General features: G+C 37.7%; 1 protein-coding gene across 1 annotated transcript in view; it reads right to left on the bottom strand.

Annotated features, from left to right (window-relative positions):
* Nucleotides 1-17420, bottom strand: part of LOC139755679 (endoplasmic reticulum aminopeptidase 1-like) — a 383172-nt gene that overhangs the window by 287349 nt on the left and 78403 nt on the right. The window contains exons 6-8 of the mRNA XM_071674326.1: nucleotides 2956-3127; nucleotides 2449-2674; nucleotides 1443-1471 (exon numbers count right to left, since the gene is read on the bottom strand). Of these exons, the coding sequence (XP_071530427.1) occupies nucleotides 1443-1471; nucleotides 2449-2674; nucleotides 2956-3127 (427 nt within the window). The remainder of the gene's footprint in view (nucleotides 1-1442; nucleotides 1472-2448; nucleotides 2675-2955; nucleotides 3128-17420) is intronic.

Here is a 17420-nt window from a genome sequence, read left to right as displayed (position 1 = left end):
CACACATTGTCCACAAACATCTCATTTCCAGCACATCCATCCTCCTGCGCACAACTCTATCCATTGCCTACGCCTCGCAACCATATAGCATTGTTGGAACCACTATTCCTTCAAACATACCCATTTTTGCTTTCCGAGATAATGTTCTCGATTTCCACACATTCTTCAAGGCTCCCAGAATTTTCGCCCCCTCCCCCACCCTATGATTCACTTCCGCTTCCATGGTTCCATCTGCTGCCAGATCCACTCCCAGATATCTAAAGCACTTTACTTCCTCCAGTTTTTCTCCATTCAAACTAACCTCCCAATTGACTTGACCCTCAACCCTACTGCACCTAATAACCTTGCTCTTATTCACATTTACTCTTAACTTTTTTCTTTCACACACTTTACCAAAGTCAGTCACCAGCTTCTGCAGTTTCTCACATGAATCAGCAACCAGCGCTGTATCATCAGCGAACAACAACTGACTCACTTCCCAAGCTCTCTCATCCACAACAGACTTCATACTTGTCCCTCTTTCCAAAACTCTTGCATTCACCTCCCTAACAACCCCATCCATAAACAAATTAAACAACCATGGAGACATCACACACCCCTGCCGCAAACCTACATTCACTGAGAACCAATCACTTTCCTCTCTTCCTACACGTACACATGCCTTACATCCTCGATAAAAACTTTTCACTGCTTCTAACAACTTGCCTCCCACACCATATATTCTTAATACCTTCCACAAAGCATCTCTATCAACTCTATCATATGCCTTCTCCAGATCCATAAATGCTACATACAAATCCATTTGCTTTTCTAAGTATTTCTCACATACATTCTTCAAAGCAAACACCTGATCCACACATCCTCTACCACTTCTGAAACCATATATATATATGCATATATATATGCATATATATACATACATAAACATATACACATATACACATGCACATATCCATACTTGCTGCCTTCATCCAACCCTGCTGAACCTAATAACCTTGTGCAAATTCACATTTACTCTCAAGTTTCTCCTCTGAAACACTAAACCAGGCACTTCACTATTGATAAGTCGCAAAAGGGAGGATGAGCAGTTGGGTTGGTTGTAAGCTAACTAACTGCCAAAGATTTTAACCTAGAAGAGCTGTTTATGAATAAATAGTCATCAACATTAAACACCACAATAAAGAAGCCTATAACAGCATTAAAAAATCTTCCATACAGTCCATACACAGTCTGAATTTCCGAAAACACTTTCTTCTTACTTTTATCATGTGCTTTTTCTATATCCATATATGTAGTGTACATCTTTTTTTAAAAAAGTGTCCACTACTTGTCCAAGTGCAAAAATTCTGCAAAAATACCTATTCCCTTTTCAACCTCACCTTTTTTCCTCACCAAGGTTGATTTCACTAATTCACTTAAACAATCATTGTCCTGTCACATGCCTTGCCAAGTATGCAGAGGAGACATTCGTCTGCAATGAAAAATCACTATCCTATTACATACCGTGATAAATAAGCTAAGACGATATTCCTATGTAATTCTTACCATCAATTTTACTTCCCTTCCCTTGATAAAGCAAAACATTTACAGCCTATTTCTAGTCATCAGGCACCTGAGCACCAATTCATGCTTCCATACACACTCTCCAAATGCAGTTTCATCCCCACTCCCCACCACCTCACTTACTGCTCCATTATATACCCCCAACTTTTCTATTCTTTCAGATTTTTTTGTCCTCAGTTCAACCTTTTTTTAATGTCCTCCTCAACCGTACATCTATTCCTTTTTCTTCTTACTTCTAATCCAACTGTACCAATAGATGATTCTCTTTCACCATAATTTCCATCAGGTTTCAAAACTCTTAGCATCCCTTTATACAGTACATCCTTGTTGGTCCCAACTTACAAACCTAACTTCTTCAATTTTTTCTAATCTTCCAGAACAGTTTTAACTTAATTTCAATCATGCTTCCATTTTACTCTCTGGAACCTTATTTGTTTGTCTTTCATGACATTCACAGATACCACCCATTTAGATTTTCTATTGATAATTACACTCCTTGCCCTTCACTGAGTGCTATTTTCTGGCAGATTCAGTTTCTCCTCCAAAGCAGTTTTCCTCTTCCAGTAACTTTCTAAAATTTTCCTTCCACTGTGCTGTCTGTACCTCTCATCATAATAATTAAGTGCACTGCTGAACACCATCATAGAAATATTAAGAGAGAAAATTATCTGTTTTTTAACATTCAAAATAAAAAATATATTTTGGAAGCAGATATATACCAACAATCAATTTTGAAAAGACCTGGACATTTTATTCATGAAGAAGAATCATCATAATGAAACAAACTAGACATGTCATCTAGAAAACAATATAAGATGAAGATGAAAAGGAGTACAGAAACTGTCAAAGCATATTGTCGATGAAAATGTAATACCTATGCATTACCTTGCTTTGGAAGAGGGTAGGAGACACCAAAAAATTTCTCATAATAGTCGAGGATGTAGGATGCTACTCGTAATGAGTAGCTAGCTTGACTTATCATAGTGGGTGGGGCATAGATTGACACATTGACGTTGTGTTCTGTGATATTAGATATGAGGTTGTAATCACACACGACAAACGCAACCAAGTAAGTGCTCATTTCCACACTCTCTTGAAATTCATCTAGATACTGAAAAGTGAGAAAAATCATTTTAGATATTGAAAATTCATCATCTATACTATTAACGCTTTTTAGTAACTAGCCAAAAATCATATAAAAACAACCTATATACACTTCACAACCTTAATTAATCATGCATACTTCAATGGCAGTTATTGTATGATGTTTCTTTAGATTAAAAAAGATTTAAAGTAAACATGCACACTCACACATATGGATCAACAGTAGAATCAAAAGTTATTATGAGCAACATAGAAAATAATGAAGACATACATAATATCTGCTCTTACCAGGTCAGTGCCTTCAACTTGTGAAGTTGTCTGCCGGGGCATATTAAACAGAGTAAAATGCTGAGGTTCCCGGTATATTCTCAAGTGGAACTTGGCTTTCAAGTGAGGTTCATCAAAACAAGGGAAGGCAATGCGGGCGTATGTAGGCTCAAAATGAGTTGTTGCAATATACCTACAGAAAAACAGTTAGCATTCACCTTTATATAACTTTTCCATAATCATGAAAACTTTTTTTTGTTGATCACAATATGAGTACATTATCATGCATAGTATATATGATACTTAAAACAATATATCAAACACACTTAGGAAAATATTTATAAAATATATAAGTAGTTAACAATCACAACAGCATGGTCATATCAGAAGAGCAATTGTGGGTAATGTTCAGCTGTGTATGTAATAAACCTTGCAAGAAGCAAAAGTGGTGGTATATATGGATAGAGATAACCAGAAAGAAAGACTGATGATATTGACCATTTGAAGACATGATTAACAGACATGCATGATTCCAGATATTCACATTTGAACAAAGTATGCAGCTACAGCAATAACAGATCAGCATGAATAAAAGACATCAAAAGTACATAGTACACAGTACACAGTACAACATAATTTCATAAATATTCATAATGTATTATGTATTTCCCATCATGTAAACCTAATCTTTAAATAGGTTTTCACTGAAAATCATTACATTTTGGAAAAGACTTTCTCTCCATTATGAACATATCTCAGATGTTATAATGGAATTCATTATCTATCTATCCACCTATATCTTTGATGCCTGCTCCTATGTGGAACTCTCTCAAGGGGGTGGCCACTGCAATAGTCCCCATAACTAGTGAACTCCAGTGCTGCCTCTTAGCCTTTAATGCCTCATCCTTAACAGCTACTAGGAGAGGGCAACTCTAACACAGTGTTTGCAGAGGCTTGTAACTAATGTTCCTACTGACCACCACTTCCTCCTCCCTAATGTTCCCACCTACTGCTTCACCTATGTTTCTACCTAATGTTCCTGTCTAAATCTTCCTACTGAATACTTCTATCTATTGCTCCTACCATTTTGCCAAAAGGCAGGGCTAACACATAGGGCTCACTCAGGAAAATCTAGAGTTATGAAGAACAAGCTGTGTGAGTTAAGCAATATCAATTGAAAAGGAAAGATTGTATGTCTGTGGACAGAATGCCAATGATACACATGTGGGTGAGGCAGAGAGAAAGACAGCTATTTGGGTTAGAGGAGTGCAGCTTGACAATTCTTGAAGTTCTGGCTTACAAGACAACGATCATTAGCCCTCCCAATACCTAGGTGGGTAATACTGATAAAATATATCCCTGGTCGTTAGCTGGCTACTACCAACTACCTACCTTGAAATTTATCATAGAATGGATATTGACAAAAAAATTTTGATTCGAAAATGGTGTTTCAAGAATATAACCCTTCAATAAATCAAGGGAAAATGCAATTTATTTATTTTTGCATGAGGAAGATATGAAAACTTTTACCAAATTATCTATCCCAAAAGATAATCAAATAAATCAGCATTTGCTTTTCATTTTAAGAGATGAAGATCCAGTTAGATCTAAATTAGCATCTAAAATAATCAATGGTTCTCAATTCTCATGATGATTAATTTCTAAGTTTATCATGAATGATTTCTGTACAAGACATCTTACGAGGTATCAAAGAAGCAATAGTTCATTACTTTAATGTTGTAACTTTTGGGTGGATTTTTAGCACTATGAAGTAATTTGCACTTTTGGTATTTCTATTTTACATTATTAACTTTTTACAGTAAAAATTGTCCTTTTGCCTCACATTTTTTGTTTACATGCCTTGTTACTTTTTGAATATTTTGCCTTGGACCAACCAAGACTAAACAAAATTCATGTGATCTTTTGCTAACCAATCACAATAAAGCAGCACTTACTGCCATTCATACCATTTCACAGCCTGCACATCCAACTCATTTGTTTCTTTTAGTTCTGTTGATGATGCTATTATAGTGCAAATGCCCCTTTGTTTTTTGTAAAAGTGACTGACGGAAATTCATAGGAGTTCCAGTGTTTGCTCATCTGAAAAATATTGAAGTTGCAGCATATATTAGCTCTTCATCAAACTTACAATAACATATGGTGGTTTGTAATGTTACTTTTCTGATGCAATATATGAATCTTGTATCATAATGTTTTTGGGAATTCTCGGCAAAGATGTGTTTCAACTAATTACTACAATTCAACAAAACTTCCCCAAAACTATGTCGGTTGGCAAAAGCCGAAAAAGGTTAAATGAAAAGTGCAGGAATATTGGATGATTCAGTCCCTACAGTATTATCATATGCAATCATGCCACACAAATTATTTTCATGAATGAGCACATGAATTCTAGTGAGGAGATAATGAAATGTTACTGTCCAGGCCTGACTACTTACAAGGCGTAGGATTACTTCAGATTAGGTCAATGGAATATGAAAAATTATTACAATGCTCTCAAATGCATGAGTTTTGATCAGCTAGAAGCTGCAAGCGATGCGTAAGCTTGTTGTGATATGTGGTAGGTCACTGCAATTCGTGTTGATAAAGGTTATGAAACTGGCAAAAGATAATGTACCCTATCAACTATTTCCTTACTCTCATAACCTTGTCAAGGTATGTAATTCAGTTCATTATCACTGTTATGGTAGTCAATAAATTATCATTCAGCAACAACACTTTGATGAATCAATGACAAAGCTCTTGTCAATCAAAGCACCTACACAGACCTGATGACATAAACATCATCATCCCTTTTAAAAATTCACAAATCCTTTTAATCATTTGCTTTTAAAATGATTCTCATGACATATGAGATATTTCCTATTCTCTCTATGGGTAGAGCATATGTGTGTTGTGGCTTAGAGACTGGCAAAGATTTATCACACACTATCCATTGTTCTTCACCAAGCATGACGAATACATCATCTTTCTTTCTTTCTCTTTCTCTCTCTGCCTGCTACTTAAAACATCAAGACATTCCAACAACTAAGCTGAAGAAAACTTCAAACAATAAATCATAAAGCTATATCACTCTGAAAAGTACTGAAGGTTTCATAAATATATGGCAAAGTCAGAAGAAAGAAAAAAAAGTGCAGTGCATCAATGAAGTGGAATATTTGATAGAGAAAAATGTTAAGGCAATTTCAAGAAGCATACAAACAATAACTGACTGCTCCTTAAAGAAAAGAGAAATATGTATCAGGAGTTACTCATTGCAATGTTTCTGATAACAAGTGGAGACAACATTGAAATAAAAGAAATCAACACAATGATTCACAAGAGTCAGTCTGAGACAAAATTTAATAATAAATGAATATCAAATTTACTAGACTGAATAAGCAAATGACGTAAAAAGAATACTTTGAAATACTTTAAACTTTATCCTGGAGTAAGGGAGAAAGAATTCTATTTCCAAATTTACTACAAGTCATAGAATGCAAGCGAGGGACATGAGCTGGGGGCTGGCAGCCCCTCCTTCTGGTATTTCAATTCCTAAAAGGTGGAACAGAAGAAAGAGCCCAGCAAGGAGTGCTCATCCTCCTTGAAGGCTCAGCTGAGATGTTTGGATGTGCATGGATGCAACCAAGATGAAAAGAAAGGTATAATGTTAGAAAAAAGGAACATTGAGTTTCTGGCTCTGAGTGAAACAAAGTTCAGCAGTAAAGAGGAAAAATGGCTTGGAGAATGTCTTTGGGGTAAAGTCAGGGGTTAGTGTGAGGGCAAAAACTAAGCAAGGGGTAACACTACTAATGAAGCTGGGGTTGTGGAAATGTGTGAAAGAGCACAGGGAAGTAAACTCGTGAGTGATGTTCTTGAAAATTAAAGAAGGTTGCAAGAGATGAGTGATTACTAGCACTGATCCTCATAAGTACCAATGAGGAGGAAGATGATGAGAGGAAAATTTCTGGGAGTAGATGAGTGAGTGCGTCAGCAATTTTGAAGCAAGAGATTGGGTATTAGCGATGGTGATGTAACTGTGAGAGTGAGTAATGTGGCAGTTGAAGGTATAACTGGGGGACTTTGGGTATTCAGTGAGGTGAATGGGAATGGTAAAGAGCTTGTGGAGTTGTGTACTGAAAAAGAACTGGTGACTGGAAAAACTGGTTTAAGAAGGACACACATAAGTATACAGAGGTGAATAGGAAAATTGGTAAGGGGGAGTTATTGGATTACATAATAATTAATAGGCAGGCAAAAGAGAAGCTCTTGATATCAATGCATTACGAGGTGCAGCTGGTTGGATGTCTGATCATTACTTGGTGGAGGCAAAGGTAGAGGTTTGTGGAGGTTTTCAGAAATGATATGAGTGATGAAAGGGTGGTGAAGCTTGGAAAAGAGACGTATGTGAAAAAACACCAGGAGAGATTGGGTGTAGAATGGGAAAAGGTGAGTGTAAACAAAGCAAGGGGAGTAGATGATGAATGCGAGATATTTAAGGAAGAAGTACTGGCATAAGCAAGAAGTGTGTGGCATGCAGAAGGTAGGATGTGGACAGGTAAGAGAGGGAAGTGAGTGGTGAGACGCTCGAAGGGAAGGTGTCAGTGAAAGAGAAAAGAGAGGTATATGGGCGGTGCTTACAGGGTAGGAAAACAAATGACTGAGGAATGTACAAGAAAAAGTGGCAGAATGTCAAGAGGAATATGTAAGGTGCTTAAGTCAAAAGTTATGCAAAATGAGTCATGGAAAGTGGTTTGGTGAAGAGAACAAGGCAGCTGGAATGGATGCTATTGCAGTTAAATCTCTTAATGAAAGGGGTTACCGTGTTAACTGGTTAACTAGTTAATTAGGATTTTCAGTGAATGTATGAATCATGATGAGGTGCCCGAGAATAGGCAGAATGCATTAATAGTGCCAGGGAGGACAAAGGTGTGTTCAAACTACAGAGGTATAAGTGTTTTAGGGTGTTTCTAGCAAGTTGTATGAGAAAGTGGCAACTGAGAGGGTGAAGGCATCTACAGAGCATCAGAATGGGGAGAAAAAATGTGGTTTCAGGAATGGTAGAGGATGTTAGGATCAGGTGTTTGCTTTAAAGAATGTATGAGAGAAATACTTGGATAAACAGATGGATTTGAATGTGGTATCTATGGATCTGGAGCAAGCCTATAGGGATGATAAGAGATTCCTTGTGGAAGGTCTTATAAACATATGGTGTGGGAGGAAATCTATTCAAAGCAGTGAGGAGATCTTATCAAGACTGTAAGGTATGTGTATCAATAGCTAATGAGGAGGATGAGTGGTTCAATGTGAAAGTAGGTCTGAGGCAGGGGTATGTAATGCCTCCATGGTTACTGAATTTGTTCACAAATGGGGAGGAGGGATGTAAATGCAAGTCTTGGAAAAAAGAGGGAATATGGTCTGTAGGGGGGTGAAGGTACCTGGGAGGTGAGACTTGTTTGCTGATGACACAGCACTGATGGCAGATTCAAGTGAGAAATTGCAGAAGTTGGTGTATTAGTCTGGGAGAGTGAGTGAAAGGAGGAAGTTGAGCATAAAAGTCAAGTTATTAGATTTAGCAGGGAAGAGGGAAGATTAGTTTACATGTGAATTTGAAAATTTGGAGAAAGTGGAGTATTTCAAATTCATGGAAATGGACATGGCAGCAAATGGAACCATGGAAACAGAACTGAGTCATAGGGTAAGGAGGAGAAGGCTCCTGGAACATTAAGGAATGTGCGGAAAGAGAGTTCATTAACTGGAAGGGTGAAAATGAGTATGTTTGAAGATATAGTTGTCTTAATGGTGTTGCATGGACGTGAGACATGGGCTATAGATGGAAAACTATGGAGAAATATAGATGTGTTGTAAATGAAATGTTTGAGGACTGCATGTGGTACAAGGCAGCTTGACAGAGTAAGTAAAAATAGAAGGGTAAGAGAGAGGTGTGGTGATAAGGTGTAGTTAAGAGAGCTGAATAGTGTTTGCTGAAATGGAGAGAATGAGTGAAGAGAGGTTAAAAAAAATGATATATGTATGAAAGGTGTACTGAAATTGTATGGACATATGGAGAGAAAGAGTGAGGAAAAGTTGAAAAAAATGATATATGTGTCAGAGGTGGAGGAGAAAAGAAGTGGGTGACCAAATTGGAGATGGAAGGATGAACTGAAAAAAAATTTGAGTGCTTGTGGCCTGAGCATGAAGAAGGGTGAAAGGCATGTAAGAGACAGAGAACATTTGATTGATGTGGTATACAAGGGGTGAAGTGCTGTCAATGGATTGAACCTGGGCATTAAAGCAACCAGATGAAACCATGGAAAGATCGTTAGGGCCTGGTTGTGGGAAGGGGACTGTGGTTTCGGTGCATTACACAAGACAGCTAGATAATGGGTGTGAGCGAATGAGGCCTTTTCTTCAACTGTTCCTGATGCTTTATCGCTATTGCAGGAAACGGCAAACAAGAATGAAAAGATTTAAAACAGGATATCTCTGTATGTAGGTAATACTAAGAAATGGTAAATGTAGAGGAATAATGTTACTACCTGGAAAAATGCAGATTATTAAAAAAATACATATTTATACAAAAGAACAAAGATGGCTGATAAGAGATTTCAGCTTAATGATTTGATGTAAACAGTCTTATGAGACTGTAATAACAATCTCTAATGCTACTTGATAAATATGCAAGCATTTAAACAGTTGAAAACAGTATATGTAGAAGTAAAATTGATTCTGTGATAAAATAACCCAATGAGAACCAACAGTTACAGCATATTTGACAAGTCATTCTACAAGAGAAAATCAATTATGAAAATAAGCCTTGAGCTTTAGCAGGAAACTTATTAAGTAAAGGAACTTTGATAAATCAGAATGAAATGAAGCATATGAGTTAGCTTGAAACTTAAATGATAAAGAATTTTTGGATATAAAAAAATGATGAAGGAAATATCAGTAAAGAAGGAATTTCAGTCAGTACTAAGACTGTACATGAATTAGAAAGATTAATTTCCTCTTGGAAAGAAAACTCAAGATGAGTTTACAGATATAAATGATACAATTATTGATGCAACAGCACTTTCCAACAGAGATAGTGAAATCAAAATACTAATAAAATGTTATGAATATGGTAGCACAGTGAAAAATGAAGATATAATAGGTTGAGTGGTTAATGAAAACAGCTTTAAAAAAATACTGTGGATTCAAAAAGCAATTGGACTTACAGCTAAAATGTCAAAAGGGGAAACAATCTTTATGAACAGTTCATGCAACTGAAAACTGTCTTCCTAACATATGTACGAAATGTAAAATGTGGTATATAGCAGACATAAATATTCTACCTGAAACAAAATCAGTAGACTGTGGACAAGGAAGATACAAATGCTAATTAGAAGAAATATATGATAAGACTTGATATTCATGACACTTTAACACATGCACAGAGAGAAAAAAAGTTTATGGTTTAGGCAAGGAAGACAGGTATTAAATTGGTACAGTGCAAGAAATGTTACTGATTACAGAAAAAGTGAAACAAAATGTGTACAAGGAAAATATGAATAAGTGGAGACTATTCTGTTGTGGCCATCCCTTGATGGAAGTTCCTGAAGGGAATGGGCATCAGAGATAATGACATGCAAACAGACAGAAAGAAAGATAGACAGATAGACAGATACATACACATCTAGACAAAAAGATATTATTATTATTATCATTATTATCATTTTTATTATTACAATTGATATCATCATATTTGATTGCCATTTCCTGCATTAGTGAGGTAGTATCAGGTAACAGATGTGTTGGAAATGAGATGTTTAAGGACAATATGTGGTGTGAGGTGGTTTGATCAAGTAAGTAATGAAAGGGTAAGAGAGGTGCGTGGTAATAAAAAGCGTGGTTGAGAGAGCAGAAGAGGGTGTTTTGAAATGGTTTGGTCACATGGAGAGAATGAGTGAGGAAAGATTGACAATGAGGATATATGTGTCAGAGGTGGAGGGAACAAGAAGAAGTGGGAGACCAAATTGGAGGTGGAAAGATGGAGTAAAAAAGAATTTGAGCGATCAGGGGCCTGAACAAGCAGGAGGGTGAAAGGTATGCAAGGAATAGAGTGAATTGGAACGATGTGGTATACCGGGGTCAATGTGATGTCAATAAATTGAACCAGGGCATGTGAAGCGTCTGGGGTAAACCATGGAAAGTTTTGTGGGGCGTGGATGTGGAAAGGGATCTGTGGTTTCAGTGCATTATGCCTGACAGCTAGAGACTGAGTGTGAACGAGTGGCATTTGCTGTCTTTTCCTAGCGCTACCTCATGCACATGCGGGAGGGAGGGGGGTTGTCATTTCATCTGTGGCGGGGAGGCCACGGGAACGAATAAAGGAAGCAAGTATGAATTATGTACATGTGTATATATTCACCCCGCCACACATGAAATGACACCCCCCCTCCCCTTGCATACACAGGAGGTAGTGCTAGGAGAAGACAACAAAGGCCACATTCGTTCACACAGTCTCCAGCTGTATAATGCACTGAAACCACAGCTCCCTTTCCACATCCAGGTCCCACACATCTTTCCATGGTTTACCCCAGATGCTTCACATGCTGTGGTTCAATCCATTGACAGCACGTCAACCCCGGTATACCACATCACTCCAATTCACTCTATTCCTTGCACACCTTTCACCCTCCTGCATGTTCAGGCACCAATCGCTCAAAATCTTTTTCACTCCATCCTTCCACCTCCAATTTGGTCTCCCACTTCTCCTCATTCCCTTCACCTCTGACACACATATCCTCTTTGTTAATCTTTTCTCACTCATTCTCTCCATGTGACCAAACCATTTCAATACACCATTCTTCTGCTCTCTCAACCACACTCTTTTTATCACCACACATCTCTCTTACCCTTTCATTACTTAAACGGTCAAACCACCTCACATCACATACTGTCCTCAACTATCTCATTTCCAACACATCCACCCTCCTCTGCACAACCCAATATACAGCCCACGCCTCGCATCCATATAGCATTGTTGGAACCAATATTCCTTCAAACATACCCATTTTTGCTTTCCGAGATAATGTTCTCACCTTCCACACATTCTTCAACGCTCCCAGAACTTTTGCCCCCTCTCCCACCCTGTGACTCACTTCTGCTTCCATGGTTCCATCCACTGCCAAATCCACTCCCAGATATCTAAAACACTTCACTTCCTCCAGTTTTTCTCCATTCAAACTTACTTCCCAATTGACTTGTCCCTCAATCCTACTGTACCTAATAACCTTGCTCTTATTCACATTTACTCTAAGCTTTCTTCTTTCAAACACTTTATCAAACTCAGCCACAAGCTTCTGCAGTTTCTCACTCAAATCAGCCACCAGCACTGTATCATCAGCAAACAACAACTGACTCACTTCCCAAGCTCTCTCATCCACAACAGATCGCATACTTGCCCCTCTCTCCAAAACTCTTGCATTCATCTCCCTAACAACACCATCCATACACAAATTTAAACAACCATGGAGACATCACGCACCCCTGCCACAAACCGACATTCACTGAGAACCAATCACTTTCCACTCTTACTACTCATACACATGCCTTACATCCTCGATTAAAACTTTTCACTGCTTCCAGCAACTCGCCTCCCACACAACATACTCTTAATACCTTCCAAAGAGCATCTGTATCAACTCTATCATATGTCTTCTCCAGATCCATAAATGCTGCATACAAATCCATTTGTTTTTCTAAGTATTTCTCACATACATTCTTCAAAGCAAACACCTGATCCACACATCCTCTACCACTTCTGAAACCACACTGCTCTTCCCCAATCTGATGTTCTGTACATGCCTTCACCCTCTCAATCAATACCCTCCCATATAATTTACCAGGAATACTCAACAAACTTATACCTCTGTAATTTTAGCACTCACCTTTATCCCCTTTGCCTTTGTACAATGGCACTATGCATGCATTCCGCCAATCCTCAGGCACTTCACCATGAGCCATACATACATTGAATATCCTCACCAACCATTCAACAACACAGTCACCTCCTTTTTTAAGAAATACCATCCAAACCTGCCGCCTTGCCGACTTTCATCTCCCGCAAAGTTTTCACTACCTCTTCTCTGTTTACCAAATCATTCTCCCTGACCCTCTCACTTCGCACACCACCTCGAACAAAACACCCTATATCTGCCACTCTATCATCTAACACATTCAACAACCCTTCAAAATGCTCACTCCATCTCCTTCTCACATCACCACTACTTATTGCCTCCCCATTAGCCCCCTTCAATGATGTTCCCATCTGTTCTCTTGTCTTATGCACTTTAGTTATATCCCAGTATATCTATATCTATGTATATCCCTGGGGATAGGGAAGAAAGAATACTTCCTATGTATTCCCTGCGTGTCACAGAACGCAACTAAAAGGGGTGGGAGCGGGGGGTGGAAATCCTCCAATTCAGTTCTTAACCCAGACATTTACCCCAGACATTTCACTTGCCTTGGGTCAACATATTGATCCCAGTATAACAAATTGTTCCAATTCACTCTATTCTGTGCACTCCTTTCATCTTCCTGCATGTTCAGGCCCTGATTACGCAAAACCTTTTTTACACCATCTTTCCACCTCCAACTTGGTCTCTCAATTCTCCTTGTTCTCTCCACTCCCAACAAATATACCCTCTCTGTCAACCTTTCCTCACTCAATCTCCCCATACATCCAAACCATTTCAACACATCCTCTTCTACTCTCTAACCTACACATTTTTAATTACCACACATCTCTCTACCCTCTCATTACTTACTTGATCAAACCACCTAAAGAGATAGAAAGAATTATGAAAAGAATCTTAATGAGTCTAAATAATGAAGTCAAAGAATAGAAAAGAAAGTGAGGAAAACAAGAAAGTACTAATGAATAGTATGAAAGGCAAATAAACATAAGGCAATAAAACTTGCAGACATTATTCAAGAAGAAAGTGTAGACATCTTGAAGAACGTATGATAATCCCAAAACGAGTATGAAAATTCTCCATTTTGGAAATTCTGATGCCAAAGAATGTCCTGATAAAGAAAGATGTGCATATAAATATGCCCAGAAATCTGTCATAAATATGACAAATTTCATATTTGCAAATGGAGAAATGAATGCAGAATCATGCATCAAAAGCCTAGAACAAACAGATGTTTGCTTTTACTATATGAATGTTTAAAGGTGTCAGAAAATATTTTTTTTTTTTTTTTTTTTTTTTTTTTTATACTTTGTCGCTGTCTCCCGTGTTTGCGAGGTAGCGCAAGGAAACAGACGAAAGAAAGGGCCCAACCCCCCCCCATACACATGTACATACACACGTCCACACACGCAAATATACATACCTACACAGAGAAAAATATCCAGTACCACTGAATTATGATGAAAATTCAAAGCCAGTATAGAAAATAATGAAAATACTGGAAGAAAATGAAATGACAATTATCACAGATATGAAGATAGACATGCACAGAGCATGAGAGTGGGGAAGAGCAGTGTGGTTTCAGAAAGGGTTTAGAATGTGTAGATCATGTGTTTTCTTTAAAAAATGTGTGTGAGAAATACTTGGAGAAACATGGATTTTTTTTTTTTCTGGCATTCATGGATCTGGAGAGAGCATACAATATAGATAACAGAGATGCCCTGTGGAAGGTCTTAAGATTATACAGTGTGGGAGTAAAGCTGCATGAACCACATAGGTTTTTATAAGTTTTTATAAGGGTCTAAGGCATGTGTATGAGTAGGAAGAGAGGGTATATGATATTACCATGGTTATCTAATTTGTTTATGGATGGGCTGGTGAGGGAGGTAAATGTGAGAGTCTTGGAAAGAGGGGAGAATATGCAGTTCATAGGGGATGAGAGGGCCTGGAAAGTAAGGCAGTTGTTGTTTGCTGATGATCTAACACTGGTAGCAATTTGAGTGAGAAACTGCAGAAGTTGGTGACTGAGTTTGGAAGTGTGTCTGGAAAGAGGAAGTTGAGAGAAAATGTGAATATGAGCAAGGTTATTAGGCTTAGCAGGGTTGAAGGACAGGTTTGTTGGGGTGCATGTCTAAATGGAGAATAACTGGAGGAAGTGAAGTGCATTAGATACCTGGGAATGGACATGGAACTACAGAAAAAGAAGTGAGTCATAGGGTGCGTGAGGGAACGAAAGCATTAGGAGCACTGAAGAATGTATGGAAAGAAAGATTGTTATCTGAGAAGGCAGAAGGCAATAATGGTTATGTTTGAAATCAAATTAGTCCCAACAATACTACATGAAGGCAAGGCATAGGCTATAGATAAGATTCTGAAAAGGAGAGTGAATGTGTTGGAAAGGAAATGTTTGAGGACAATATTTGGTGAGAGATGATTTGAGAGAGTAAGCAATGAACAGGTAAGAGAAATGTGTGGTAATGAAAAGTGTGGTTGAGAGAGCTGTGCTGAAATGGTTTGGACATATGGAGAAAATGAGAGTGAAAAGGTTGACAAAGAGGATATATGTGTCAGAAGTGGAAGGAAAAAGGAAAATGGGAGGACCAAATTGGAAATGGAAGGATAGAAAGAAAAATATTTTGAGTGATCAAAGCCTTTACATGCAAGTGGGTGAAAGGCACACACAGGATAGAGAATTTGAACAATGTGGTACATCGGGTCAATGTACGATGTGGTATACCAGGGTCAATGTACTGTCAATGGACTGTACCAAGGCATGCGAAGTATTGGGGAAACCATGGAAAGGTCTGCTGGACTTGGTTGTGGATAGGGAGCTATGATTTTAGCGCATCACAAATGACAGCTAGATAATGGATGTAAGCGGATGTACCCTTTCTTCGTCTGTTCAGTGCTACCTTGCTAATATAGGAAACGAAGATCAATACATGAAAAAAAGAAGATAGACAAACAGAAAGATCTGAACAGAGAAGGAGACCACTGTATGGAAACCAAATCAAAGAAGGAAACAGTGAAACAAACGTAGTCCAGAAAATTAATAAAGGAATCTTGAAATTGCCAGAGTTGTCACACAAATATGAAATCATGAAAGGCAAAAATACAATTCTAGAAAGTACATACTGCCATTTACCATAAAAATGGAATGCTATGGTGATTTGAATCGATGACAGCAAGAACACAGAATAAATGTACCAAATGAAAACAAGAGGAACATGATGGGATGAAAACTTAAACAATTACTTCTTTTTTTTACTAGAGAATCAAAAACTGTTGAGTAAGTCTTTACAAAAATGGGAACAGAATGATAGTAAAATCACAGAACATGATTCAGATAAAGAGCACCTCTTTTAAAAACAGAAATGAACTACTGATGCTCCCCGACTTATGATGGTTCGACTTTACGATTTTTCAACTTTACAATGGTGTGATAGCAATAAGAATTCAGTAGAATCCATACTTCAAATTTTGAATTTTGATCTTTTCCCAGGTTAGCAATATGCAGTACGATACTTTCTCATGATGCTACATAGTGGCAGCGACCCGCAGCTTCCAGTCAGCCGCACAAGAACAAGTGCAAACAACCGTTACTGTACAGTTTAATGAGCTGCCAGTGTTTAACTGATTTTGTGTTTTTGTGCTTTTGCATCCCATTATGTTTACAAAATGTCTATCTGTGTCTCCTGCCTCAGGTGAGAGGAAGAAGAGGAGAAAGGCAATTACTCTTGAGATGAAATCAGAAAAAAAATTGGCCAGCATAAAGTTATACCCAAAGCACCAAGAAAGTTCATAGCAAAGAAACACTTTATTATAAAATAAGCTAATGTAAGTGTTCTGAGAATGTTTAAGGTAAGCAAGCTAGGCTATGATGTTCTGTAGGTTAGATGTAGGTTAGATGTACAGTATTGAATGTATTTTCAACATGATAATTTCAACTTATGATGGATTTATCAAAATGTAACCCCACTGTAAGTCAAGGAGCACCTGTACACACAAGAAATTAAACAATATGAGGGAAGATGCACTTACTAAAAACTAGCTGAGAATGAATAAAGAAACTGAAAATCCTTGGAAATAATATATAGATGAGCAAAGGGTTAAAAGTGAGAACTCTTGAATCAAAGTGAATCATATCAATGGACATACAAATGATAACAATACAGTCCTTATCAATATGTCTTATCAATATGTCAGGAATTTGGCTTAATGAAAAACTGAGAGACAAAGCAATCTTGAAATAACATGAAAATAAAAAGCACTGGAAACAAATTCAAAAAGGAGGCTTAGCAATACAAGTCCATATTAACCTAAAAGGACAACATATAATGAAGTCACTTTAAATGTGAATCAATAACAGTGAGTATCCCAGTTATAAAAAAAATATACCTTGTGTCACAAGACCACCAAAATCAAAGCTCAGTTTCTTTATGATATCTCAAATGAAAGCTAGAAAAACAATTGGATGCATTAGAGAAGCAAGTCCATATTAACCTAAAAGGACAACATATAATGAAG

This window comes from Panulirus ornatus, chromosome 19 (assembly GCF_036320965.1).
Source record: "Panulirus ornatus isolate Po-2019 chromosome 19, ASM3632096v1, whole genome shotgun sequence".
NCBI lineage: Eukaryota > Metazoa > Arthropoda > Malacostraca > Decapoda > Palinuridae > Panulirus > Panulirus ornatus.
Note: the sequence above shows the minus strand (reverse complement) of the source record. Positions and strands in the feature narration are given on the sequence as shown.